Source organism: Piliocolobus tephrosceles, chromosome 5, assembly GCF_002776525.5.
Source record: "Piliocolobus tephrosceles isolate RC106 chromosome 5, ASM277652v3, whole genome shotgun sequence".
NCBI classification, from domain to species: Eukaryota; Metazoa; Chordata; class Mammalia; order Primates; family Cercopithecidae; genus Piliocolobus; species Piliocolobus tephrosceles.
In genome coordinates this window covers 111,501,576-111,528,821 of record NC_045438.1, presented here as the reverse complement: position 1 = coordinate 111,528,821, position 27,246 = coordinate 111,501,576, and the positions used below count along the sequence as shown (strand labels likewise).

Here is a 27,246-nt window from a genome sequence, read left to right as displayed (position 1 = left end):
GGTCAAGGGCAGACTTTTCTAAACTCATGGCTCTGTCAGAAATATTTGAGAGGAGTAAACCTTACATTCAGTCTCCAAAACTTAGTGAGTACTTACTGCATGCCATACCATGTGCTGTTCTAAGCAGTTGGTGGGGGAAAGTGATGACAAGACAGAAGAGATTCCTACCCTGACAGAGCTTATATTCTTGTGATGAGAGAAAGACACAGTCAGAAAATTAATCAGGTAATTTCAGATAGTGATAAATGTGAGGTACCTGAGTAATAGCTAGAATACCCTGCTGCTTTACGAAGGGTTAGGGAATACCTACTGCTTTACCAGACCCTTGTTGGGAAAGTATAGATTCAGTCAATATTTCTGCATTATTTCTAACAATCATTTAGTGACCCAGCCCTTTCCACCAAAAATCATAGAGACATAGAAGGAACTATGGCTGGGCGCAGTGGCTCACGTCTGCAATCCCAGCACTTTGGGAGGCCGACACGGGTGGATCACTTGAGGTCAGGAATTTGAGACCAGTCTGGACAACATGGTGAAACCCCATCTCTACTAAAATTACAAAAATTAGCTGGGCGTGGTGGCACACACCTGTAATCCCAGCTACTCAGGAGGCTGAGGCAGGAGAATTACTTGAACATGGGAGGCGGAGGTTGCAGTGGGCTGAGATCACACCACTGCACTCCAGCCTGGGTGACAAAGCAAGGCTCTGTCTAAAAAAAAAAAGAAGGAACTATGTTGTGGTCAATCTTTTGGTAGTGCCTGTTATAGTATATCTTGAGAAATAAAATTCCCAACCCTTGGTGAAGTGTCAGTTACCCTTTACCAAAGGTTAGGGAAGGCCTCTGTGAGGAGGTGATATTTGAGCCAAATCCCTAATGACGTGAAGAAATTTTCCATGAAAAAATTTGGGAATCTTGAAGACTAAAAATCTGTGAGGTAAAGTGAATCTTGAAGAGTGCTGTCCTGTTTTGAGAGGTGGGGGACTCAAAGAAGACAGAGGCGGTCTGAGATTAGGTGAAGGCTTCTGGCCATGCCAGCAACTAGTTGCTTATGGCCTGAGGAACCTGCTTTCCTAATGTATAAGATGACAAAGTTGGACCAGGTACTTCCAGACTCTCTTTTGTCTCTTGTACTTTGAATGTATTTGATATTTATTGGCATTTTTCCTTTATTTTTATAATTTAGGAGGGTACAAGTGTAGTTTTCTTACATGGAGATATTGTGTAGTGGTGAAGTCTAGAGTAACCACCTGATTTATTAGCATTTAATGGAGGATTAATAGTTGGTAAAATGCATTATTTTTGTAACCAAATATATGTCAAAGGGCAAAATTTACTCAGTAACACTTATTTTTAAAATGAGATTTATCTAAGAGTTAGTAATCTGTTATACTTGTCTAAAAACAGTGGAAACTGTATTGGTTAATTCAGTGTGCTAATATAGTTTTGATAATGAAAGGACATCTTAACTCACCCCTAACCTTTCAACAATAATGAGAAATAAGCTATAAGTTATGCCAACTTCTATGATGGTTCCCATGAAATAGCCCTAACTTAGACAACTCGTTTAGGCTTTGCAGATGCAAACTGTGATAGATCTTCCTTCTCTTTCATTCTTGGTGATTTATGTGTCAGGTATATTGTTATGTTTTCTATAAAAAGAAAAAAAATTAAAACATAGTTGGAAGCCAAAGTCGATTTAACCTGGATAGATACAGCTTTCTGGTTGTAGAGGAAATGCTAAAAATCTTATTGTGACAGTGTATTGCTTTCTTGGAAGGCTTGATAATTGTTACTTAGTTTAGTTTTGATTTATATTTAGTTTTGCTCAAAGGAGGAATTTGAAAACCTTTATGAAATATAGACATATATTTTCATTTTTATCAATTAATGAAATTACATAGTTGTAATTTCTTGAATTTATTACATATTCAATAAATACTTGCTAAACTAAACATCTGTTGTGTTGCAAGTGCTAGGGATGCAGTTACCAATCGCAGTCCAGTGGATGTAAGTAGTAACTGCATTAGCTCAGAGAAAAATTTCAGAAGAAATGGAGCCAACAGTTCCTAAAATGAAGTTTGCATTCTGTCAGCAAAAGGTTAGCAGATGGGTTTGCCACTTTAAAGAGCTTTGGAATAGCTTTATTACTTCATATCCTTAGCATGGAGAGATGCATGCTTTTTTTGTAAATGCTAATTGTTTTAAAAGTTGAAAAGAAAACCTTTGGAAAACTCAAAAATATTCCTTGAAATAATTTTACTCAGAGCATTGGCCTCTCCCTGTCTTAAGAATCATTCTTGCTAGATTCAATCTTGAAAGTAAGTTGGAGGTGGGAAGGGGAGGATGGGAGAATGCATATCATTGAACACATGTGTTCCAGAAAACTGGAGCTGTGGAAAATTTCTACCTGATGTGCTGTCATTGTGTTTTGTGGAATTGGCAGAAGCTGTATCGGCAGTCACTCATTCAGTGCCTATTGTTTCAGTAATGCCACCTAAAAGGAAAATTTTAAGAAAATGTCTGATGAAAGACTGATGTAATAACTTTACCGTGGGAGCCTGAGGGAATTACTAGATGATTTTAATGAGGAGTGTGGTTAACTTTCATTTTGAAAATTTCACTCTGACCTTGGTATAAATTAGGGAAGGGGCAAGAATGGCAGCAGAAATAACAGTGGAGATGTATTAATAGTTTAGGGAAAAGGAAATGAAGACTGAAATTAAGAGGAAGGGGTAGATTGAACTGAACAGATATCTAGAAATATTTTGCTCTTACTGAGGTGTTTTTTGTTTGCCTCTATTTAGAAAAGATAGTTTGATTAGAAAGCATGCTATATAGATTGACAGAAGTGACTGAAAAAGCCCACTCTGTCTGCTCTGTTTTCAGAGAATTGACTTTTGAAATGTCTAGATAAATCATTTAAATCGTTTTAGAAAACAGCTTTGGTTCTGAGACATGAAATCTCTTGAACAATGAAAATGGCATTTTGTAACAAGATTTGACATTAACAGATAAAGGATGTATTAAAGTATTCAAGTGTTTTGTTTATAGATTTGATAACCTTGATAACATCTTTCATGTTACAAAATACAAGACTTAGCATTTCTCAGGGATACTGAAAGTGTGTTGATTGTGCTAAAATTACAGCAGATTAATTGTCTCACTTTATTGTATTTTAAATTAGTAACTTTGTCTCCGTGTTGACTCTTGTACAAAATTGAGAAAACTTCTCCATTGTCATTAGAAATTATTTAATAAAAGTGACTTCATATATGGCACTTTGGTCAACTTTTTTTCAAAAATATAAAAGATATTTTTAGATGATAGTTTTATTTTTATTTGCATAATATAATTAGATTTGATGAATTAAATGTCTGTTTTCCATTAGGAAATTGTAATTAATGTATTAAAAAAATTAAAAAGAGGATACACTATATAAACCCAAAGGGTATCTTTCAGTTTGTTGCTTGCCTTAAGGTTCTTTTTTGTGAATTGTTAAATGATCGATTAGTAAAATATGAGAACCATTTTGATCATAATTGAATCCTGAAGAGATTTATCTTTTATTTTTGTTTTGATGTTTTATTAAGTTTACCTCAAACTGTCAGATTACTTTGAATGGATGTCTTTAATTTCCTTGTGTCAAATTCTTATAAAAAGACATTCTCTTAAGAACATAGAAGAAAATACAGATATATAGATATATAATTAATATTGTAATAAAATAGATCAGAAATTCCCATTTTTATGATATGCTGTCAAGTTGGTACACAGTATTGGCTCTGACTTCTTATTTCCTAGCTCAATTTGAGGTCATATTTCAATATTAAATACTTTGAGTTGCTTCTGTATACTTAAAAGATATTCTTCATTCCTTATAGTCATGCGGCTGACAGAATGAAGTCCATACACTTCTATATGTAACCAGTTTCACAGTGGCTTAGCTATAAATCAGAATTTCTCTTCCCAATTTCTTCATCATCTTAGGACTCAGTGCTACAAGATTGGTTGTTATACAATTTTACATTTAGAAGTTTTTACATTTTTATTTACAAGGATAATAGTCTTATAAGTGAATGCTTTTTCATGAACTCAGGACACTCCCTTTTACTCTCCGTTTTGCTCACCTTTTTCTTTACTTTTAAACTTAGTAACATATCCTATATGTCCTTAGAACCGTGTAGCTAACTTTGATCACGTAATGTGTCAGGTTTTTATATAATTTCTTGATTTGAAAAAAGAGAAACATAACCTTGTATTTTTAAGTATTGCCTCCTTATCTGCTCTTCAACTTGTTTTACATTTAGTATTCAAATATGTTCCGTGTTCAGCCTTTGCTGTTTTTACTAATTTTCTTCCCTGCTTTTAGTTAACAGCCAGGTCCTTGCCTGCTGTGCAGTCTGATGAAAGACTTCAGCCTCTGCTCAACCACCTCAGGTAATACAAAGGCACAGCCTTGTTATGCTTATAAATCCAAGTGCAGTAAAGTGAATAAAGTGTGTTAAAGTGGTGAAACCCCTTCGATTACTAAAAACTTACTTTTTTTTCTTGCTTTCATTCCATTATTCCAATTGAAGTTCTTAATACCATGTACTTGTTACCCTTGACTTTAGAGCACTGTAGATAGCTCTTTTAATTCAACAACAGTGTGCAGAACTGCTTGATAAGTTTAAGTTAAATGAGTGGAGATAACTAACTTTACAGAAAGATCTCGAATGAGCTATTTTTGTAAATACAAGGTTAAGGCATACTTTTATTGAGGATAGATGAGATGGATGGAGTTCATTTCTAAATACAAAAATAATATAGTCTCATTATTTAAAAAATAAAGTTAGAAAATACAGGAAAGGAAAAGGAAAAAAACTATCATTACTGCTCAGAAATAATATTTATCCTTTCTATGTTTTTATTTTAATTTTAATTTTTTTAAATTTTTTATTTTTTGAGATGGAATCTTGCTCTGTTGCCCAGACTCGAGAGCAGTGATGCGATCTCCACTCACTGCAACCTCCACCTCCCGGGTTCAAGCAATTTTTGTGCCTCAGCTTCCCGAGTAGCTAGGATTACAGGTGCGGGGCACTTAGCCTGGTTAATTTTTGTATTTTTAGTAGAGAGAGAGAGTTTCGCCATATTGGCCAGACTCGTCTCGAACTCCTGACCTCAGGTGATCCACCTGCCTCAGCCTCCCAAGGTGCTGGGATTACAGGGGTAAGCCACCACACCCTGCCTTTCTATGTTTTTGTTATTGTTGTTGTTGTTGTTTTTTACTTAGTGTTGAAATTATAGTTTATGTGATGATTTTTTCCATTTTTATAAACATTGTAATATTTTTTACCTTAGTATTAAAATCTTTCTGAAAGCATTGTTGTTAGTGCCTACATTATATTTTCTTGTATATCTGTACTGTAGCATATTTATCTCCTTTTGGGAAGCTTTAGACCATTTCCAGTTTTTTTTCTTACTGTAAAACAATGCTATATGTTAACCTTTATCTGTATTTTAGATCATTTTCTTAGGGTAGGTTTTCAGAATTGAAATTACTTTGTCAAAGGGTGTGAACCATTTTAAAGATTTAAGTATATATGTATATTTCTTTTTCAAAATCCTATTCTACCTGTACACTCATATTTGTATAAGACTGCCATGTTAGTATACTCTAAACAAGACAGGGCAGTCAAAACAGTTGCTAATGGGTTAGACATAGAGATACTATTTGATCCTGTGCATTTTGTTGGTAATAATAATTCATTTTCCTTATTTTGAGGTGAGATTAACTACCTGTATTCTTTGCTCACTTATTGATAGCATCTCCTGATCTTATTTGCTCTTACATACTTTAAAGGATAGTAACTCTTTGTTGTATTTGTTACCTACTTTTTTTCTAAAATTCTAAAATTGTCTTAGGCAACATACCTACATTTTCAAGTTTTATATGGTCAAGCACCAATAGTGTTTTCCTTTATGGTTTTGAAAAATTCTTTTTAAACTTCTCTTTCAGAAGTGTGGATAGATTTTACTTTCTGGTATCTTTTAGTTTTCTTGATTTTTCCTTTATTTCTTCCTCCCCTCTCCCCTTTCCTTGCCTTTTCTTCCTGCTCTCCAGTAACTGTTCCTTCCCAGACAGCTTTATAACCTTTGTATAATTGTTTTGTTGGGTTAGGAAGAAGGGAGGGTTGATCAAATCTAATATTTCAGCAGGGACTGTATAGCATACATTTTTATATATAACAACATTTATACATGATTGTTAAATTTACTAGAGCTCTGTGTTAGTGAGTTAAGAATCTCAGAAATTATTTTTGAGTCTTTTGCTTAATGCCCACCTGCTGCATTCAACTCTGTTGGCAGTTTTATCTCTTGAACATATCTCTTGCTGTCATAGCCTCTTGTCTGTTTGCTTTGCCCTTTCTGATATATTTTACATCATTGCCATATGTGTTTATATTATTCCTTGGCTTAAGACCCATCTCTGCCTCTCCAATTTCATTCTGGAGGAAGCCGGAACTTCTTAGCCTGGCATAAGAGGTCCTTCTGGAAGAGGCCTGGGCTGTCTGTCTCTTTGGACTCCTGTTTTAACACTGAGATCCTAATTTCACCAAATGCCATGAAGTTCCTTTAACACAACATGCTTTTGGCTCACTCACCTCTATGACCCTCCAAATATTTTTCCTTCTGCCACTTCTATTTATGTAAATTTGTAGATATATACTATATATATAATTTTAAACATTTTAAATGTATTTAATATAATTTTAAGGTATTTTAAATGTATTTAATACAATTTAAAAATATTTTAAATATATATAATATGTATATTTTATTTATATTTAAAGTATATTGTAGATGTATATAAATACGCAAATCTGTTTATATTCTCCCCATGCTCCGCTTTTATAACAACTTTTGCTTGTCTTTTAAGACTCATCTCAAGCATTACCTCTTCTGATAAGTTTTCCCTGACCATTTATTAGTTCACCTCCGTAGTCTGAATTGGAAGTCTCTTATAGATATTTTCATAATATCCCATGCCTTCCTCTGTATTACAGAATTTGTGATATTGTTATTGTTTGTTTACTGTTTGATTTCTCCATTATAGTATGTTTGAAAGCTTGTAAAGTGATGTTCATATTTGTGTTTTCAGTAGCTGAGACAGTATCTGGCGTATGATAGGTATTATATGTTTTGTTAAATGAATGAATGCAAGTTATATTAGTGAAATTTTGTTGTTTTTTTCTGCATAAAGTTTCTATAATTCATAAATCATACTGTCATAATTTTTTTCCTAGAAAACCACTGGTTCAAAAGGTAAAAACCTAAAGGGTAGAATCTCACTTCTAGTTAATCTCACAGTTGATGCTGAGAGATAATGATGGATTCTCCTTCCTCCATCTGAGTATGGTAATTGCCAGCTAGAATTTAGATTAACTACTGACACATCTCTTCGAGTCCTTGAAAGTTGCACAAACTGTACATTCATTTAAGGGCTTTTATTCTCTGTGGAGTTCACTCATGACTGGTTGCTAGGCAACCAGGACTAGATGCTACATGTAATGTGCACCCACTGATGTTGCTTTTTTATTATTATTAAACCAAATGGTTTCTCATTTTATTACCATGTCAGAGACATCTATATGTCGGGTGGCATCTGATGTGCATAGTTTGACACTTACTGTTCTACAAAGTAACCTTGTGGTAGGCCTTTCAAGAATATTGAATTGTTGCTTTTGCTTGTCTAAATGTAATGTTTTTGTTTTATCTTCCTTTTGCTTAGTTCTAAATAGGAAATAATATTATTTGGTTTGAGAGATTCTAATAATAGTTTTGTTAGAAAAAAATTGATTTGCATGAACTGTGTAATTTAAATGTTACCTAGAGGTGGATGGACATTAGGAGGTTGATACCGAGATCATTATTAGGTCTGATTTTATTTATTGGCTCTGATGAGGAAAGAGGAATGATGAGTAGCATTTCAATTAAATTTGTCAATAAAACTAATTTGGGAGATAATACAAAATACCTGTAAAAATTGAAATAGCAATACAGAGAAATTCTCAAATCATTTTACAGGATTTAGAGACTCAAAGAGAATTAGAGTAACAATGCCAATCAAATAATCTAAAATACTGCTTAACAATATATATTATTTTGAGACTGCAGAAGTGAGGTGTCCAAACTTTTTTAGTTGAATCCAATTCTCAAGTACAGAAAAACATCGTGTTTCAATATCTTATGGCAGTACAACTATGTTTTTAATTCATTAGTATCATCCATTCACTCATTAGTTAGTGCCTATTATGTGCTTAGAATTAAAAGAAAGCACACAATCTCTGTTTTCAGGGAGTTAGGTTTGATTTCATTTGAGAGATAGGCACTTGAACAAGTTATAAAATTTGTAACATTTTCTATCAGAATTAAATACAATATACATAATTTTATTAATTGAACTGTCTCCCTCGTGGAATTATCTCCTTAAGTAATCGGGCCATGACTTAATTGTTTCGATTTCCGTTTATTCTAGCACAGTAGTGGCTCACAGTGGGAGCTCAGATTGGACTGAAATTTATTCTTTTTTTGTTGTTGTTTTATTCCTATCAGTCAGCTTTCTCAGGCTGAGTGGACTGAACCATAATCTCACTTGAGGGATAATGTTGTCATTAACTAAGAAGGAGAATAAAGAAAGGAAGACAAGGCAATTAGGGAATGATTATGATTGCTTAGATGGTAATTTCAGTAGTTTCAGACATTTTAAGCTTGAGATACCTGTGGGGATGTATGTGGGGGATGTTTAGTAAGTAGTTGAATACAGACCCACAGGTGAAGAGTGAGGTTTACATCAGGGAGACATTTGCTAATCACCACTGTGCAGGTCTTGGTTAAAATAAAAGGAATGGTTGAGATCACTCAGGAAGAGAGTATAGAGAGACAAGAAAAGGGTGAAGGGTTCTGAATTGAACCCACAGAATATCAGTGTTTAAATGACTTGTGATGGGCAGTGCGGGAGTTGGGATATGAGAAACCAGTAAAAAATACCAGGGAGGAGCCTTGAACAAAAAAGATTAGTGGGATGGTAGGTGCTGATGGTATGGATACAAGTCCAAGTCTTATGAGGATTTGAGGAATAAATAAGAAAAGAGGCTGTGGAGATATAGGGAGTAGGCTACTCTTGGTAGAACTTAATTCTGAGGACATGTAAGGATAAAGGACTGCATTGGTGAGCCTCATGGTTGAAGAAAGTGTTTTAATTTTTCCTTAAGATTGGTAAGATGAGCATATTTACTGGTTAAGGCAGAAATGAGTAGTATGGGAGTAAGAGGGAATAATTGAAGGGGCAGTGTTTTAGAAGGCAGAAGGGGCAATGTTTTAGAAGGCAGAAGGGGACAGGCCAGGAAGTCAAACTGACTGGAGTTTAAAAAAGTACTTTCCAACCTAGCTTTTTGGTGCATTCTCAGAACAATCCAGCGTGGAGGGTGAATGGTTATTTATCATAATCCCTATTTTACAGGTTGGTGATGGAGCCTCATGACGTTCTCATTAAGAAAACCTAATTTTTCTTTTCTTTTTTTTTTTTTTTTTGAGACAAAATCTCACTCTGTCACCCAGTCTGGAGTACAATGGCATGATCTCGGCTCACCGCACCCTCCTCCTCCTGGGTTCAAGTGATTCTTCTGCCTCAGCTTCCTGAGTAGCTGGGACTACAGGCGCATGCCACCACACCCAGCTAATTTTTTAATTTTTAGTGGGGATGGGGTTTCACCATGTTGGCCAGACTGGTCTCAAACTCCAGACCTCAGGTGTTCTGCCTGCCTCAGCCTCCCAAAGTGCTGGGATTACAGGTGTGAGCCACCATGCTCACCGTGCACCAGCCAAGAAAACCTAATTTTTCTAGTTAAAAATACTGCCTTTCCCTCTCCTCAAAAGAGATGAGTTAATTATTTCATAAGACTTTACTATTTTTCAAAATTGATACCAGGAACTTTCCCTTTGAAAGAAATAAACTTACTTAGATTTACAGTAACATAAAGTTCAGAGAGAATTTGTAAAAATCATTATTTCTGCTTTCACCAAATTGCATATGATTAGACATGTAATCTAAGGAGCCTGCATCTCATTGTGGCTTTACTGTCATTCTCAAGGTTATATAGCACTGCATTTTCTAGGGTGAATTATACCGTTCACTGATTTGGTAGTTTGGAGATACATAAAGGTCTTGGAATATGTTCCCATGAATGTAGAAGTTTATTGTAAATAAGTATCTTTGCTATCCTAATTATGGTACCATGGGATAATATTTATAAAAATGGTATTAGGCTAGCAAGTGTGTATGATAAAGATGGTTATTTTTATTTATTACCTCATTTATAAATATAAAGTGTAAATAGGTGCAACTAGAGAGGAAAACTTGCAGCCCATATTCTACATGTGATAACTTTTAGTTGTGTGATTGAGAATTTTTCCACCTTAAAAGTAATGACTACAGTGTAGGTATCTTCCTCCTTTATCCCTCCACTTCAAGATATGAAGTGCATTGGGGGACAGCATATTATAAGTCACTGTAATAGTTACTATTATTGGCTGGACGCGGTGGCTCACACTTGTAATCCCAACACTTTGGGAGGCTGAGGCAGGCAGATCACTTGAGGCCAGGAGTTCAAGACTAGCCTGGCCAACATGGTGAGACCCTGTCTCTACTAAAAATACAAAAATTAGCCCAGTGTGGTGGCACGCACCTGTAATCCCAGCTACTCAGGAGGCTGAGGCAAAAGAATCACTTGAACCTGGAAGGCGGAGATTGTCGTGAGCCGGGATTGTGCCACTGCACTCCAGGCTGGGCAACAGAGCAAGACCCTGTCTCAAAAAAAAAAAAAAAAAAATTGCTATTATTTAATGTTTTGTCATTAAAGAATAACTCATTTCAAAAATGTGTATTTGTCACACCACAATTTTGTGAGCATATTTCAGCCCAAGAATGAATTAGAAATCAAACAAAGATAAAACAAGCTAAGAAAGACAATTATTACTTATAGTAAGTACTTGGACTGCATCATATGGATTAACTTTTAATGCATACTGATTTTGCAAGCAGATGTTTATACAAACCTTTATTTTAAAATCATTTAAAGTAATGAAAGCATATTCCTTCAGTTGGTATTATTACAGACTACTTTTGTAAAATTCCTTTTCCTAAGGCGGTACATTTGATTAATATGCACACATTTCTGCTTATTCTTCTAAAGAGTATGCTTTCACAAATTTTTTATCAGACATGTAATCTCTGTAAGAAAGCTTTTCTTACTATCCACAGTGGTACAGTTATCATTGTTTTCTTTTTGAATTAGTTCTCATTTTGAAATCAGAAAATTGTGTGGGCATTCATGTGTCTGTTGTGGTAAATATGAAAATAAATGCCAGAAAATGGTTTAGTAGATAGGGGCTTCATCAATTGAGGGCTGAAATGAAAGCCTCATTAGCCTGGTCCACATGCTTCAGTTGTTTGTTAGCTCTTTCTCATCACCTGTTTCCAGTCTCTGGCAGTACCTTGAACATTTATTTCCTTTTCCACATGCAGCAGCACAAGCTTTTAGTTCAGTGATTATAGTGAAGGTTTTCCAGGAGCTGTGTAAGATATTAATAAATTAGAATATATTGTTTTCCATTGTCACCTTTGAATGATAATTTTTTCACATCTGTATGGAAAATGTTAATGCCTTCTAAGAGGTGTACTTGTGAATAGTCAGCATTTTGTTAGAATCAGCTCATTGTGTTAAGGGCACTATAATTGGTACTGATTATGTACAGAAGAATAGATGTGGTCCCTTAACTCACGATGTTTATATTTTTAAGGGGAAAGAGGGCCAAAGTTTATAAACAGCACCCCTCTCCCCACCCACACACATATCCAAGGCTGCACCGGAATAGTTGCTGCAAGTTAATCAAGTAGATAGTAAAGAGAGTGGTGGGAAGTCTGATAAGAAGCAGTATCTGCGTGTGGATTATGTAACAAATTTAATGTCATTTAATGTTTTTGGTAAAATGTATAGTCACAACATATAAAATCACCTCCCTCCCTAATACAACCACCGCTAAGCTTCTTTTGTAAACTTGATGCATACTTTAATGTAATTATAAAGTGGTTAACTTTTAAATTTTTCACTTAATATGTTAAAACTAGGTAATAAAGTAGAAAATTGATTTTCATGAGTCTAATTTTAAGTATCTGCGTAATAGTCAATCAAGAATAGATATATCTACTTTTACTTAACCATGGCCATTTTATCAGCTATATGTAGCTTTCTGGGTTGAATAAACCTGTGGTGAAAAATTATAGAATGTGAACAGTTTCTGTGTGTTCAAAGTACTGAGGAGAAGAAATACTGTAGTAACTTTATGTAGAAGGAATTACAGCATAGATGTTTTGCAGCAGATCAGATGGAAATAAGAACGAAGAACAGCAGCAGCCTAGGTGGTGTATAGCTTTGAAAATACAGGGAAGTTCATTAGTCTAAAAATGCCATCTTGCCCAAGTGAGAAAGTGGCAGAGTTCTTAACAAGTGAACGAGTGACTTGAAAAAGGTGGAATTGAGAAAGCCGAATTTTAAAGCTTGTTAGTGTGTGTAGATTAGAGCCTTTATAGCCATTTTATGAAACAGTCCTTTAGAACATTTAAAAATCACTCATGTCATATGTCTATATGCGTGAGTACATGTATACATATTCCCTGATATTTAGCAATGACACTAGTGTTTTTATATAAAGAAAATGAAAAGTGACCAGTGTATTAGTTTTCTATTCCAGCCTTAACAAATTACCACACATTTAGTGGATTAAAACAATGCCCATTTATTATCTCACAGTCTGTAGGTTAGAAATCAGACCTGGGTCTTGCCAGGCTAAAATCAAGGTGTCAGCAAGGCTTATGTTGCTTACTGGAGGCTCTGGGTAAGAATTTACTTCCAAGGTTATTTAAATTGTTGGAGATCCTGTTTTTATGCTGGGTGTCAGTTGAAGCCTGGTCTTTCCTCCTAGAGGCTGCCCACATTCCTTCTCATGCTTTCCATGATTTCCTAGAGGCCTCTGTAGTCCTTGCCTGTGAGTCCCATCTCAGAGCCTTCCCATATTTCAGATATCGCTAATTTACGCTGCTGTGTCACACTGCCTCCAACCTGAGAAAGTTTTCTGCTGGTCCATGCGATTAGATCAGACTGCAGGAATATCCAGGATAATCTTTTCATCTAAGATCCTTAATTACATCTGCAGAGCCCCTTTTACCATGTAACCTAACACATTCAGAGGATCCAGGACTTAGAGCATATTTGGAAGGTCACTGATTCATCCTCTTATAGTGAAGGTTTTCTTCTGAGGTGGGAGTATGGAGTGAAAACAGCTTTTTGTATCACTTTTCATCAGTTTTACATGTAAGTCACCATTATTAATTTATACAGAATACTAACGTTTCCTGGAGTTCTGTAGTTAATTCACTTTGCTAGTTTAATATATCTTAAAGTTGAAAAAAGGTATAAGAAATGGGTTCTTAAAGAAATATAAAAAGTTACCGATTTTCTTTTTAATGATATAGAAGGAAGATAGAAAAATCTTTCCTGTCTTACCAACCAGCTACCTAGAACAAGGCAAATAAACACTGCTGTAACTAGTAGACTTTGTAATGAGGTTACATATAGTGGCTGAGATGTGTGGAGGTACTTTGTGAGAGCTGTTCAGTAATACATGCTCACACACCTTTTAGCATTCTAAGAGTTTGTTTTATTTATTGTTTATTGAACACATATTAAAGGAACTCTTACTGGTTGCCTCACATGGTGTTAGGTTCTAGGGATGCATTTATTTCTGCCTTTGTAGGACTGAATAGTTATCAGTAAAAAGATAATTTTAACTAAAGTAATTATAAGAAATCATGATGACTCTTGGCATAGTGGAGGTATGTGATTATATGAGAGCACATAGATTCCTGGAAATAATGAAACTTTGCCTGTCACAGTGGTCTTGTAGCTTATCTTCAACCAGACATTGTAGATTTCCCTTAGTCCTCTGACTCCAAAGGTTCCCAGGAATTTGTGGCTTGTGGATACCGGATACTGGGAGCCTTCCTGGAAAGTAAAATTTATGATTTCTTATGCTTTTTTAGTAATTTTAATATCTGCAGTTAAATTTCCTATTCACTCGTTGGGTTTCTTTAAAACATTGATCGCTGTCTGGTTAAGTAACAAAGAAAATTAGTGATTTTACACTGTGTTCGTTGTAAAACACTAACAATGTACAAAATAATAATGATGTTATGGGAAATAATATTCTTAAAAGGCCTGAGAAAGCATTGTGGCAGTATTTATGATGTATTAGCAACAAAAAGTAACTTGTTGAATGCTATGTAATAGAACTTTCTGTGATGATGGAAGTGTTCTATACCTGTACTGTTTAACCCAGTAGCAAATAGCCACTTACAGCTATTGAGTGTTTGAAACGTGGCTAGTGCTACTAAAGAACTGAATTTTAAATTAATTAAAATTTCAATTTCAATAACTGATTTTACTTAATGGTTACGGTATTTGATAGTGTAGTTCCATACTGTATTTGAAATATATTTAAATAATTACATACTTTTAAAAAATCATAGTAGTGGGGCTTAGAGTTTCAAATCTGAGGTAGCCCTGGAAAAGCTATACATATGGAGTTGTTATAAGCAATTGTGGTTACTGAGGGTCATGAGGCCCCTAAGTCAGGGCAGCTGTCATATCTACTGGTGGGGATTTTGCCTCTGTACCTGAATGAGCTATCCACCTGTGCAGGACTGTGGTAAAGATTCCATAGAAGAGGAATACTTGAAGCTGCCCAGCTAGCAAGCTGCGATTCCTATCCTGGATCTTTCCAAGTGATGCCACAAGTGGCCTGTGGCATATTCTTGTGAGTCTAAGTGTTTTGTTAACCTAAGAGCACTCCCTGGCATTCCAGAACCAATTAACCTTTATTTACTCAGAGTAAACACAAAACAAAATTCAATAAATTGAACTGAGGAAAGGCAGACTACCAAGACTCAACAAAAGTTTAATGCACTCTCAGTTGTTTCTGATTACTATGTAGAAAGTAGTGCTAGAAAAGATAATACAAGATGAATTTTAAATGCCCACTTTTGGTAGCAGTATCTTGGTTCTTGACTTACTGCATACATACAATCCACCAGGAGCAGTCATCAAATGTGTACAGTGGTGGAAACAAACAAAAATGTGTATAGCGGTGCATCTTCTCAGGTCTTATTGAGTCGTGTCCTTAATCATCCAATGTAAAGTCACCCTCACAAGTGCTTTATAATATTATCTCACTATGTTATGTTTTCTTCACAGCAACATCACCAGTTGGAATGGTCATTTTAATTTGTTTGCTTGTTCAGTATTTTTTTGCCTAGGGTATGAGCTCCATGAGATGAAGGAATTTGGCCATCTTTGTTTACCACTATCTCCCCATTACTTATGAGAATGGCATAATAGGACCTCAGTAAACACTTGAATGAATGAATGAATTATAGAAACTTTCAGGTTAAAAATTTTTACTTTTAATTCTGTTTTCTAAGGTGCTAAATATTGAGACTGAATGAGATGGTAATTTGGGCAAAAAGCTGATGGAGTTTCTGATATTTCCAAAGCATAACTATGGTAAAGAAATGCTTTTTATCTTTGTAGAAATGTACTGCTGTTTTTGTCTTTAGTTTTGGGACATGGGACTCTTCTTCATGCAATCAGGAACTAATCATGGAAGGCAGAGAGTACTTTCTCTTCCTCTATGTGATCTCATAAGCGCTCCCTCTTTTTCTTACCAATGACGTATTCAAATGTTGACCACTTGTATTCAAAAACAAAACCAGAAACAAAACTGTTACATACCTTGCTCTTTTGATCTATGAAATGAGACCCTTAAACATTATGAGGCATTGTCAATGGCTATGTGAGACTAAAGGGGTGTCTAAGGAAAGGATGTAACACGACTGTTGGACTATGACTTTTAGTAATCGTCCTCATTAACTGTTCCAGCACTCCCACCAAAGTTCCCAAAACATTGTGGCAGTTATTGGGGAACAAATGTGGGGATAATCCTGGAATGCCATAAATGTGTAATAGCTCATCTCAGAAGCATTCTACATTGTGTAAATTATTTGTGGGGGAATGGGAAGTCGTTGTCTATCATTTTAACATATTAATTTTGCTGGATGTTGGAACTTTATTCCCTCGGCCTCTCACTTTTTCATGACTACCCTATTGTGAATCCTCTCTTTATTATAGTCATTTGACTATCCTGGACACAACCCAAAACCAAAACCATCTTTATTTAGGGTTCATTATATTACCATAATATATGCTAAGAATATAGAGAGTAAAGGAACATAAATTTTTTACTCATGAAAATAGATATGTTTGTTGGAGTCTTAAAGTTATATGGTGAAAATAGCTATGTAAAGCTGTAGTTTGAATATATATTATAGGGGTGTATGTGTGTATTTTACTTTTAAAATCAGTTTTATTGAGGTACAATTTATATACAAAAAATCCACCTATTTAAAGGATATAGTTCAATGTCTTTTGACAAATGTACAGATATTTTTATAGAAAAATGAGATGCAACTTTCATTTATCTTGGAGTTCATTGGATTTTGGTTATAACTTGGAATAAATAGGAAAATATGGACCACATAGGGAAGATGAGGAAACATAAAATAAAGTAGCAGTTGCACCATTTATAGTTCCTACCTGATATGGAAACCCATATGGTCCTGATTTTTATTGGATATTTTAGCCTCTTGGAATCATACAATTTCTCCCAGTTTTAAAGAAAAATAGGTCATTATGCTGCATGTTGTGTGATGGTAGTTTTCTGTGGAGACTTTTTAAAAAATAAAGTTGAGTAAAATTTATACTTGTGGAAAAATAATCTACATTCAACCAATTTAAAACAGAATTTTATTCATTGTGTTCTCATTTGGAATAACTGCAGGGAAAATCACCTGGGCTAATACAAGTTGGATACCATTTACTAGGGATTTCGCTGGAGAATAAAACCCAAACTCATTTCAATTTCAGTGGTGACAGCTGTTGACTGAATTTTCCTGTGATATCCTTCACTGCAGGAAATGATACATTGTAGCTTTGGCTCCTTTGATTTCCTACCCACCCTACAAATCCAAAGTGCAGGGACTGTGCTTTCTAAATGTCTGAGTGGCCTAGTTTATGTGGATAGGGTTTGTTTGTTTGTTTTTTTAACACCCACAGTGGGTAAAATTGTGATTGCAAAAATAGATATATGGGTAATGTACAGAAACGTTTATTTCCTCTTCCTGAAATTGTTTTTCCATTTGTGCTATTATTACACCTGGCTTTATGTGAAAAGGTTGTGTTGGAACTTGGTATACTTTTATGGAATGATGTAGGAGATTACAGTTCATTTTGAAAGATGTATTAGCTTACTTTTTAATGGTCCGAATAAATATGTTTCCTCGATGCAGAGATCAGTTTTGATTATTTGTGATGCTTTCTTCACTGCTTTTTTATTTTATGCTAGTTTAAAAAATATGATAAACTGTAGCCTGCCAGATAGAAAGGAGTAAATGGTGTTAACCTGTTTAGTCTTAAGAGTACTGGGAAATGCTTGACAAAGAATGGAAATATGTTTTATGAACCTGAGAAACTCTGTCTGCTGGTGGGGGGTGGAGAGCAGAGAGATACCCCCTGAGGATGAGGGAGGAATTCTTTCCACTCTGGCTTAGGATTTTGCTGTAAGCCACATTTGCATCCTGTCTGTTATGGCTTCTTACAAAGGAGAGAAGAATGGACAGTTGCAATTAGGTATTGAGGTTGAGGTTGGCCAAGCAGCCCCAAAGCCTTCCAAATAAACATGCCACAGCTTTCTTTGTCCCCAGAGAAACAATTCAGGTTACCACCAAGCTAATCAGAATTCAAGATTGCTTCCCTAACAGTATAAATGGCAAACTATGGCTTAAATATAAAAACTTGATTCCCAAGTAAAATGTTGTAAAAACAAGCACATTTATAGTAGACTTGAAGCACTTCCTTTAGTCGGCCTAATTGCAGCCTGTATTTTGCTTATGACTGGCAGAGATTGATCTTAATATAGCAAATAGAAGTCAGGGCAAGTCAGCTGGCTATTCTATAGTTATACCTAGTCCTCCAGAAAACCGTTTGATTGTTTTATGTCATTGTGTCCTCACTATACAATAATGTTATCCAGTAGAATCATAATGAGAGCAACAAATGTAAGCCACATATATCATTACATATAATTTTAAATTACTCAAGTGAAATTAATTTTGATAACATATCTTATTTAACTCATATTGAAAATATCTTTTTTTTTTTTTTTTTTTTTTAAAGAGATGAGATCTTGCTCTTTTGCCCAGGCTCAGCTACTTGAACTCCTAGGCTCAAGTAATCTTTTTTCCTTAGCTTCCTGAATAGCTGGAACTACAGATATGTGCTACCACACCCAGCTCAAAATATCATTTTGAGATGTAATCACTATGAAAAATTATGAATGAAATCTTTTACATTTTATGTACTAAGTCTTTGAAATCCAGTGTATACTTTGTACTTATTGAACATCTCAATTTAGTCTAAGCTACATTTCAAGTGCCCAGTAGTCACATTTGGCTAATGGATACTATATTGAACAGTAAAGCTTCATAAAATGGATTTCATTTAAATCTCTATTGTTTAAGTTGAATATTTGTACTTTGGACACTTCCTAAAAGTGTAAATATAGACTATAATGATAGACTCACAAAATCTTCCAGATATCAGATTATTCAAGGACATCTGAATTCTCCTATTAATACTTTGAGGTTAAACATTTTATGTGATAGTATGAAGAAGGTTGGAAAGAAATTATTTTTTTTCTAGTATTCATAGGAAGAAATTGGTGAATGTTAAGAACAGATAAAAAAAAATCCAAAATGTTTAAGAATAATAAACTTAGGCCAGGATGATGATGATGATGTTTATTGCAATTTGAGTGAAAAATACTGTGATAAACACTACAGACATTTCATTTGTCCTTACAGCAACTTTTTGAGGGCAGCACTTTTGTGATCTGTTTTATAATCCCTGTTTTACCAGTGATTAAGATGAAAGCAATTAAGAGATCTTTGCAAAATCACACAGATAGTGACTGTATGCAAACTTTTGCATGACTCTTGGATTCTGAAACTTACTGTCTTAATCACTCTTCTCTATTTATTGCCTGGTTCTTTTATGCCTCCATGATTGCCTTGGGCAAACTGGACTTGGAGAAATTACACAAATGAGGAGGAGTTGCAGCTAATTCCTAAACTGTTGCAACTATTCCACCACTTCCTGTTTACTCTGTCAAATTTTCATCAGTAGTCTGAAAAGGAGAAAATTACTGGAGTTGTAATCACCCTTGAAAAGCTGACTTTTGCCCTCCCATTTTGTCAGTAATACCCTGTGGCATTTATGTCGCAGTAGTGGAGCTGGTGAATACCACTCTTGGAGCTGAGGTGTGATGATCCATCTTCTGTTAACAATCAGTGCCACAGCATGAAAAGATTATTATTTTTTTTCTTAACCGGCTAATCTTGCCATGAGACCCATAAATCCACTTTCATGTAATTTCTGCTTTTTGTTTTCAACTCTGAGTTTCAACACTCAAAAACAATTCCCTGTTGAGTACCTAAGTGCTCATATTGATATTCGTGGTACATTGAACAGGACTTAAATTTCTGTTGTTTCTACAGAGTCCAGGAGTAGGTCTGCCTTTCACTACAATTCACAGATCAGATGTGTGCAGATGTTTCTGTTTCAGATTTATCCTTTTATATATCCATGGTATTTTTGTTCTGTACATTAGACGTTTGTGAGATAGTATTTGGGGAAAACTCTAGTTTAGTGTGGATATGTTGATTAATTATGCCTTGCTGTATTGGTCATTCCCCAACCCTTTCATTCTCCAAAATTAGATTGATTTAATTGCATTTAAAATGGGATCATTTAAATTTGGTTGCATAAATATGTGTTTTGTATGTTTTGAAAGTCTGACCTTTCTCTTTTCAGCCTATAAATTATTGAAATTCTGTTAGCTTTATAATTTTCTGTTTACTGTGATTTTAAGCTGTGTTGGAAAACTAGCCATGCTGCCCTCTTATGTTTAGTGAGCAAGATAATATGGGAGGGAAAAGTTCCTCAGGTGCGACCGACTGCATTTTAATTAAGTTTTATGTAAGTGATTGAACAAATGCAACCATTAAAAGATGCTTTTGGCTGGGTGCAGTGGCTCACGCCTGTAATCCCAACATTTTGGGAGGCTGAAGCAGGCATATCTCCTGAGATCAGGAGTTCAAGACTGATCTGACCAACATGGAGAAGTCCTGTCGCTACTAAAAATACAAAATTAGCCGGGCATGGTGGCACATGCCTGTAATCCCATCTACTCGGGAGGCTGAGGCAGGAGAATTGCTTGAACCCGGGAGGCAGAGGTTGCGGTGAACCGAGATCACACCATTGCACTCCAGCCTGAGCAACAAGAGCGAAATTCCGTCTCAAATTAAAAAAAAAAAAAAAGATACTTTTATATATTTTGTGTATCATGAATTCTCTTATAGCAGAATATATAATTTAAGACCATCACCTCAAAAGAAAACAAAAACATAGGGAGAGACACCAGATTACTTGTGTAAGCAGTTTGTTATACACAATTGCAAAATTCTGTTTTCTTAGAAGACACTATTATATGTACACTTAGGTGTTTAGAAATCTGAAGAAAACCTCACATTTTCATTAAAACAGAAACTTAGCACTATATTATTATAAAGGAAATAGGACTTAAAGGTGTTTTTAAAATTTTATTGTAATGATCTTTGATTAAAGACCTATCTCAGGACCTACCTAATTTCCTACCGAATTTCTCCCCCATCCCCTGCCCACTTGCCTTTGCTTGTGTGTTTTTCTAACCTAACCTCTTCATCTATCAACTACTTTTTAGAAATTTTCTTGGCTTTGCTTATCTTTTCTGCCCATCCACCTGTTATGTGATAACCCTTCAGATCCCAAGAAAAAGAGTTTATTATTCCAAAATGCCACGCCCTTATCACATTCTTACTTTAAAACCCCTTCAACAACCTTAATAAACTTTAATCACATACTTTTATGAATCTGGTCAAAATGTCAGAATGTTTTAATATATTCAACATTGTTAAACTACAAATGATAAAAATCTTAAAACAACCGGGCCTTTGACTTTTTTTGTGATTATCACATCCTACTTCTAAACCTCCAAGCTTAAATTATTTTCTGATTACCATCTCTGATTCTTCCACTTGACTCCCCAGTTGCTCGTTCCTACTGATGGTCATCTTCCCTTCACCCCAGCCTTCCATTTCAGTCCCCCAAGATCACCTCCCCCTGTGGCTCAGCAGGCTTCTCTATTCAACATAGACCTGTTGTCAGTCATTTCAATAACATTTTAATAACATTCTAGAATCCTGTAGTCTGTGTTTCTAAAGCGTAACTCTCTCTATTCAGTGTCATTTTATTGCTCAAAAATCTTTAATGCTTCACATTGCCTACCTTCTTCTCTTCATTTAGAAGAGACCTCCTCTCTGTAGGCCTGAGAACAATTGTTTTGAGCTTTGTTGTTCTCCTCCCTGGATTATGTCAAGCCTTCACTGCTTGGACCCTTCCTTGGTCACAAAGATGCTTAGTAAGTGCATGCCGAGAGATGGGGGGTTGTACAGGGACTCCTGAAGGTGTGTGTGTGGTGTTTTTTTGTTGTTGTTGTTTTCAATTTGTTTGTTTGTTTGTTTTAATAATTAGAATCTGTTACATCCAGATAAGGACAACAACTGGGATGTGGAAAAAATGTGTCTTACAGAGAGAGAATCTGACAATCTAGTGATATTAAAAAAGTAGTTTGTCCTGGGTTTTGTGCATTTATATGGTTCTGTTTCGGTGGTGAAGGTATTGATTTTGCTGGTACAGTACAGTCATTGTTACATTTTAGCAAAAGTACACTATATCCTTTTACAACCCAGTGTCTTCAGATAGATTTCAAATGTAATTGGGTATTCACTGAACCACATCTTTATTGTTTTCACTACTTTTCTATAAGTTGAGAAAACTCATATTTCACCCTTAATGCCTTTCACCTGATACTTTAACAAATAAATTATGCATAAGAAGTGAAAGTAAATCACTGCAATTCCTTATCCCTTACCACACATATTTATGGATGAAAAAAATTGATGCATAGCTTGCCTTGTCTTTTTCCTTTCAAACTTGTGGAAAATTAGTAGCTAAACTGAGAATTAAGGAAATCAAATTCAGATTTTTCAAGATTCTCTGATTAGTTAATCAAACATTGCCCTTTATGTTTGGCAAAATAGTCATTAATGAGGTAATTTGAATTTTGTGACCCATTAAAATGTTCTTCGGTCTTCTATATTGAAAAAATGGTATTTGTGTTATATCTCACTTAATTCTTTTATGAAACATTAGGAGTGGAAAAGCTTTTATGCTTCCTGAATCCCTTGTTAAAAAAACTATGTTGTTGACAGTGAGTGTTTCTCAAAATAAAGCTGTATTTTAAATGGACAGAAAACTATTTTCTGCTGGGTTTGCATGTGTTTATAGATGTTGAAGCAATTAAAAATGTTTTTTGCTATTAAAAATGACTTTCACTGTTTTCCCAATATAATAATCACTAAGACATGTTCCCTCATAAAATCAATCTTTTTCAAGTCATGAAAATAAGAATATATTTTGACAATTCTTTAATATAGCAGCTTCATTTATTTGGCAGCAGTGCGATAGAAAGCTGGCACTGAGCTCTGAATGTGGGAAAAGGGTGCGTCTCTTTCCCTGGCTACCTGTTAGGATTCTCCTTTAGAACCATCTCTTGGCACTTCCAAGTGAAAGCCAGTTTCATGAGCCAATGTGAATTGTTTTTAAGGGTTTTTATTATTTTATGGCAGCGTTATTTGTTTTTCTTCTACCTTGATTTTTGAGCTTCTGTCAATATTTCATTATTATGAGGAAACACCATTCACCTGGAAACATTGTAATAAGGAGTAAAGAAAACTTAATCACAACTTGTATTTTCATAATTTCTTTGTAAGTTTATTCCTGAATTACAGTTTTATTGTTTAGGCTAAATAGTTTTTATCTTGTAGAAAGTGAAATCGTGTCTTGGAAGCACTCAGACACTCAGGCTAGAAACTGTTATTCTTGACTTTTCTACCTCCCTCATCAAAGCATATCCATTCTTTTCCAGAAAAGTTCCTGAGCCCATCTATTGCCTTCCTTTCTCCATCCATTACCACTACTTTACTAAGGCTCTTACCTTCCCTCACCTGGATATAACATTGTCTACAGTGTTCTTCCAGTTAGTTGCCAGTCCCTCCCCTTTCTAATTATTTCCCCACACTGCTTTGTTTCTCAAGTGTAAACTGGATTATGTCAGTTCTTGCCTCATACCTTTTCATGATTTTTCACTGCCTGCAGAGTATGGGATACAGGCTTCTCACCATCTGCCTGCCTTGTGTTGTATCTAACAATCCCCCTGCCCCCCAGCCCTCCTTAACTAGTTCAAATATGTGTTAAGTAGCCGTGATGTTTATTATCACCTCCTCTAATGCAGACATAGTAAGCCTTTCTGATTATAGATGAGTAGAGGAGAAATGCCATTCCTAATTCTGATACTTAACATCTTCATTTCTATCATATTCATCCCCACCCCTATGGGTTCCATACTTGCCCACACTGGACTGGTGATCTTCTTTCTATTAATTACATATATGTCTTTTTTATAGAGTTTTTATTTTTTGTTTTTGAGACAGGGTCTCACTCCCTCATCCAGGCTGGACTGCAGTGATGTGATCATAAATCACTGCAACTTCAAACTCCTAGGCTCAAGGAATCCTCCCACCTCAGCCTCCTGAGTAGCTGAGACTACAGGTGCATGCCACCACACCCAGCTAATTTTTTTTTTGGAGAGATGCTGTCTTGCTGTGTTGCCCAGGCTGATCTCTAACACCTGGGCTCAAGCAGTCCTCCTGCCTTGGCTTACCAAAGTGCTGGGAATAGAGGCATGGGCCACTAGGCCTGGCCAAAAATATTTTTAGAAGTTTGATGTCTACACAGTTTAAGTTTACTTATATTCTCTCTTAGAATTCATTGTTGTTACCATTCTCTTGCTTTTTTTTCTTTTTTTCCTTGAAATGTAGCCCTTTTGTATATTCTAGTGAGGTGTGAAAGAACAAGCATTTTATACTGTCATTTAGGCAAATGTATATGTCCTCTTTATATGTCTTCTCTTTGTACTTATGCATTAATATGCATAAGTATGCATTAATCTGTATTAATTAATAAGTATTAATTAATAGTATGCATGAATCTGGGCTGAGAACAACTTCCTTGTGGCATAGTAATCATTTGGTTTCATTTACTCAATAACTAAAATTCTGTTTGTACATCATTTTACCATTTATAGAGGCCTTTCATATTTGTTTATTTGATCTGAACAATCCTGTTAGATCATTGTAATCACCACCTTCAGCTGATAGGCTAAGAACCTGAGAGTTATAAGGGTCAATGGCATGGCCTAGTACTTCCCAGCTGGGTAATGGCTCCTCTACAGGATCATGCTGTTGTCTCTCTTACAATCCTATTATTTCTGTACTTACTGGTCAAGACTACAATTGCTCTGTTTGCTGGAGTATGCTTTACTGATTTTAATTAGCACTTTGGATACATTATTTCATTTGATTTCCCCAGTATTTCTGTTAATTAGGCAGGGCTGGCATTATTAGTGCCATTTTACAAATAAGGATGGTGCAAATCAGGATGGTTAAGTGACTTGTCCCAGTTTGCAGAACTGGTATTTACAAAAACAAAAACCGGCCGGGTGTGGTGGCTCACGCCTATAATCCCAGCACTTTGGGAGGCCGAGGCAGGCAGATCACGAGGTCAGGAGATCGAGACCATCCAGACTAACATGGTGAAACCCCATCTCTACTAAAAAATGCAAACATTAGCTGGGCATGGTGGTGGGTGCCTATAGTCCCAGCTACTCAGGAGGTGAGGCAGGAGAATGGTGTGAACCCGGGAGGCAGAGCTTGCAGTGAGCTGAGATCACGCCACTGCACTCCAGCCTGGGCAACAGAGCGCGACTCCATCTCAAAACAAAAACAAAAACAAAACAAAACAAAAAACAAAAACAAGAAAGGGTCCTCATACTCTTAGCCTACTGCCATTCCCAATGCCCCTTGCTGCTTCTTTGCTGTACTGTAAGACATGTTGGAAAATGAAATAATATTTTTATTCCTGAGATTCCACTGAAACAATTATCTGGTTATGCTGTGTACTAAAGTCTAAAACATTAAAGTTAAATGGCAGCTATCAGTTTAACTTTGCATGAGTTTTATATGCCATAGTGCTACTGCAATTAATGGAATGCATAGAATCCAATAACACATTGTCAGAAAGGTGTTACTCAAGGGAAAGATAGTACAAGGCAAGGGAAAATAATACAAGAGGAGATGTGTTTTAGAATATGGTCTCACAGGGGAAGAAGAAGAATTTCTTCTTCAAGCCCTATAGATTGGAAAGGACCCATGTAACAAAAGACAGATTAATAGGAGAAAAACAAACAAATTTATTAACATTTTCTATCAGTTTTCTATGCTTATAACAGAATATCTGAAATTGGGTAATTTATAAAGGAAACAAATTTATTTCTTACAGTCACAGAGGATGGGAAGTCCAAGGTCCAGGGGGTGCATCTGGTGAGAGCTTTCTTGCTGGTAGAAACTCTGAAGAGTTTTGAGGTGGTGTAGTGTATCACATGGCGAGGGGGCTGAGTATGTTAACATGCCAGCTCAAGTTTCTCTTCCTCATTTTTTAAAGCCACAAATTTCCCTCCCATGGCAACTCATTAATCTATTAATCCTTTATCCATTAATCCCACCTCTCAATACTGCCACATTGGGGATTAAATTTCAACCTGAGTTTTGGGAGGTACAAATACTCAAACCATAGCACACGTGTGTACTATGGAAGACATATATATGGAAGACATCCAGAAAGTAAGTAGTTCTCAAAAAAGTTGTTTTCAATTCAAGTTTATCATGTAGCAAATTCAACTAAGAGCAATAAATTGCTGGAGAAGTGACATGGAAAAGGAAAAGGACTTTGAGTCTCTGGTGGCAGCAACTTGTGAGAAGGCAAATAAATGGCAGATAAAGACCAGCTGGTAAAGTTTGTTCATATAGATTTCTCTGGTATCATCTCCACATAATAATAATCTGAAGTTATCTTCACTGATTAACCTTTGTTCTCACTGGTAGAAGGTGGGCAGGATGCCTTTTGTCTTTGTAAATCTATGTTTTGCTTTTAGGCAGATAGAGGGAGGGCAGAGAGCTTTCCTGAATCTGCTTCTTCTTAAATTGCCTTTGCTCAAAATCCTTCATATTTTGGGGGTGGCGTCTTCTGGTTTCCCTCAATATTAGTCTACTCATCCTGCTCTTAGAGTAATTCTCAGGTCCCTCTTAGTCTGTAGAAGGAGGACTTGCAGGGAGGGGAAATCTGTACCTTTTTATGATACAGGGTCTCACTCTGTCAGCCAGGGTGGAGCACAATCTCAGCTCACTGCATCCTACATCTCCTGGGCTCAAGTCATCCTACTGTTTCAGCCTCCCACGTAGGTGGGACTACGGACACACGCCACCATGCCCAGCCAATTTTTGTGTTTTTTGTAGAGACAAGGTTTTGCCATGTTGCTTAAGCTAGTCTTGAACTCCTGGGCTGAAGCCATCTGCCTGCCTCAGCCTCCCAAAGTGCTGGGATGACAGGTGTGAGCCAGCTGTACTGTGGTTTTGCTTCATAATCCATACCCATTGTTTAATCAGTAAAATTGATTGATTATGGAAACAATAGCCTGTCTGCAGAGCATCTTGAGCGTATATGTGGTTCAGCAGGAGGAATCTGTAACTGAGCAGATAGAAAGTAGTGTCTGGAGGCTGGGCGCAGTGGCTCACGTCTGTAATCCCAGCACTTTGGGAGGCTGAGGTGGGCAGATCACGAGGTCAAGAGATCGAGACCATCCTCACTAACACGGTGAAATCCCATCTCTACTAAAAATACAAAAAATTAGTTGGGCGTGGTGGCGTGCACCTGTAGTCCCAGCTACTCAGGAGGCTGAGGCAGGAGAATGGCGTGAACCC

General features: G+C 35.9%; 1 protein-coding gene across 2 annotated transcripts in view; it reads left to right on the top strand.

Moving 5' to 3' along the window:
• The window catches only part of PRIM2 (DNA primase subunit 2), a 316,165-nt gene that overhangs the window by 168,366 nt on the left and 120,553 nt on the right, over positions 1 to 27,246 (top strand). For both annotated transcript variants that reach the window (XM_023222959.1, XM_023222958.1), the window contains exon 8: positions 4,372 to 4,439. In XM_023222959.1, coding sequence (XP_023078727.1) covers positions 4,372 to 4,439 — 68 coding nt within the window. The remainder of the gene's footprint in view (positions 1 to 4,371; positions 4,440 to 27,246) is intronic.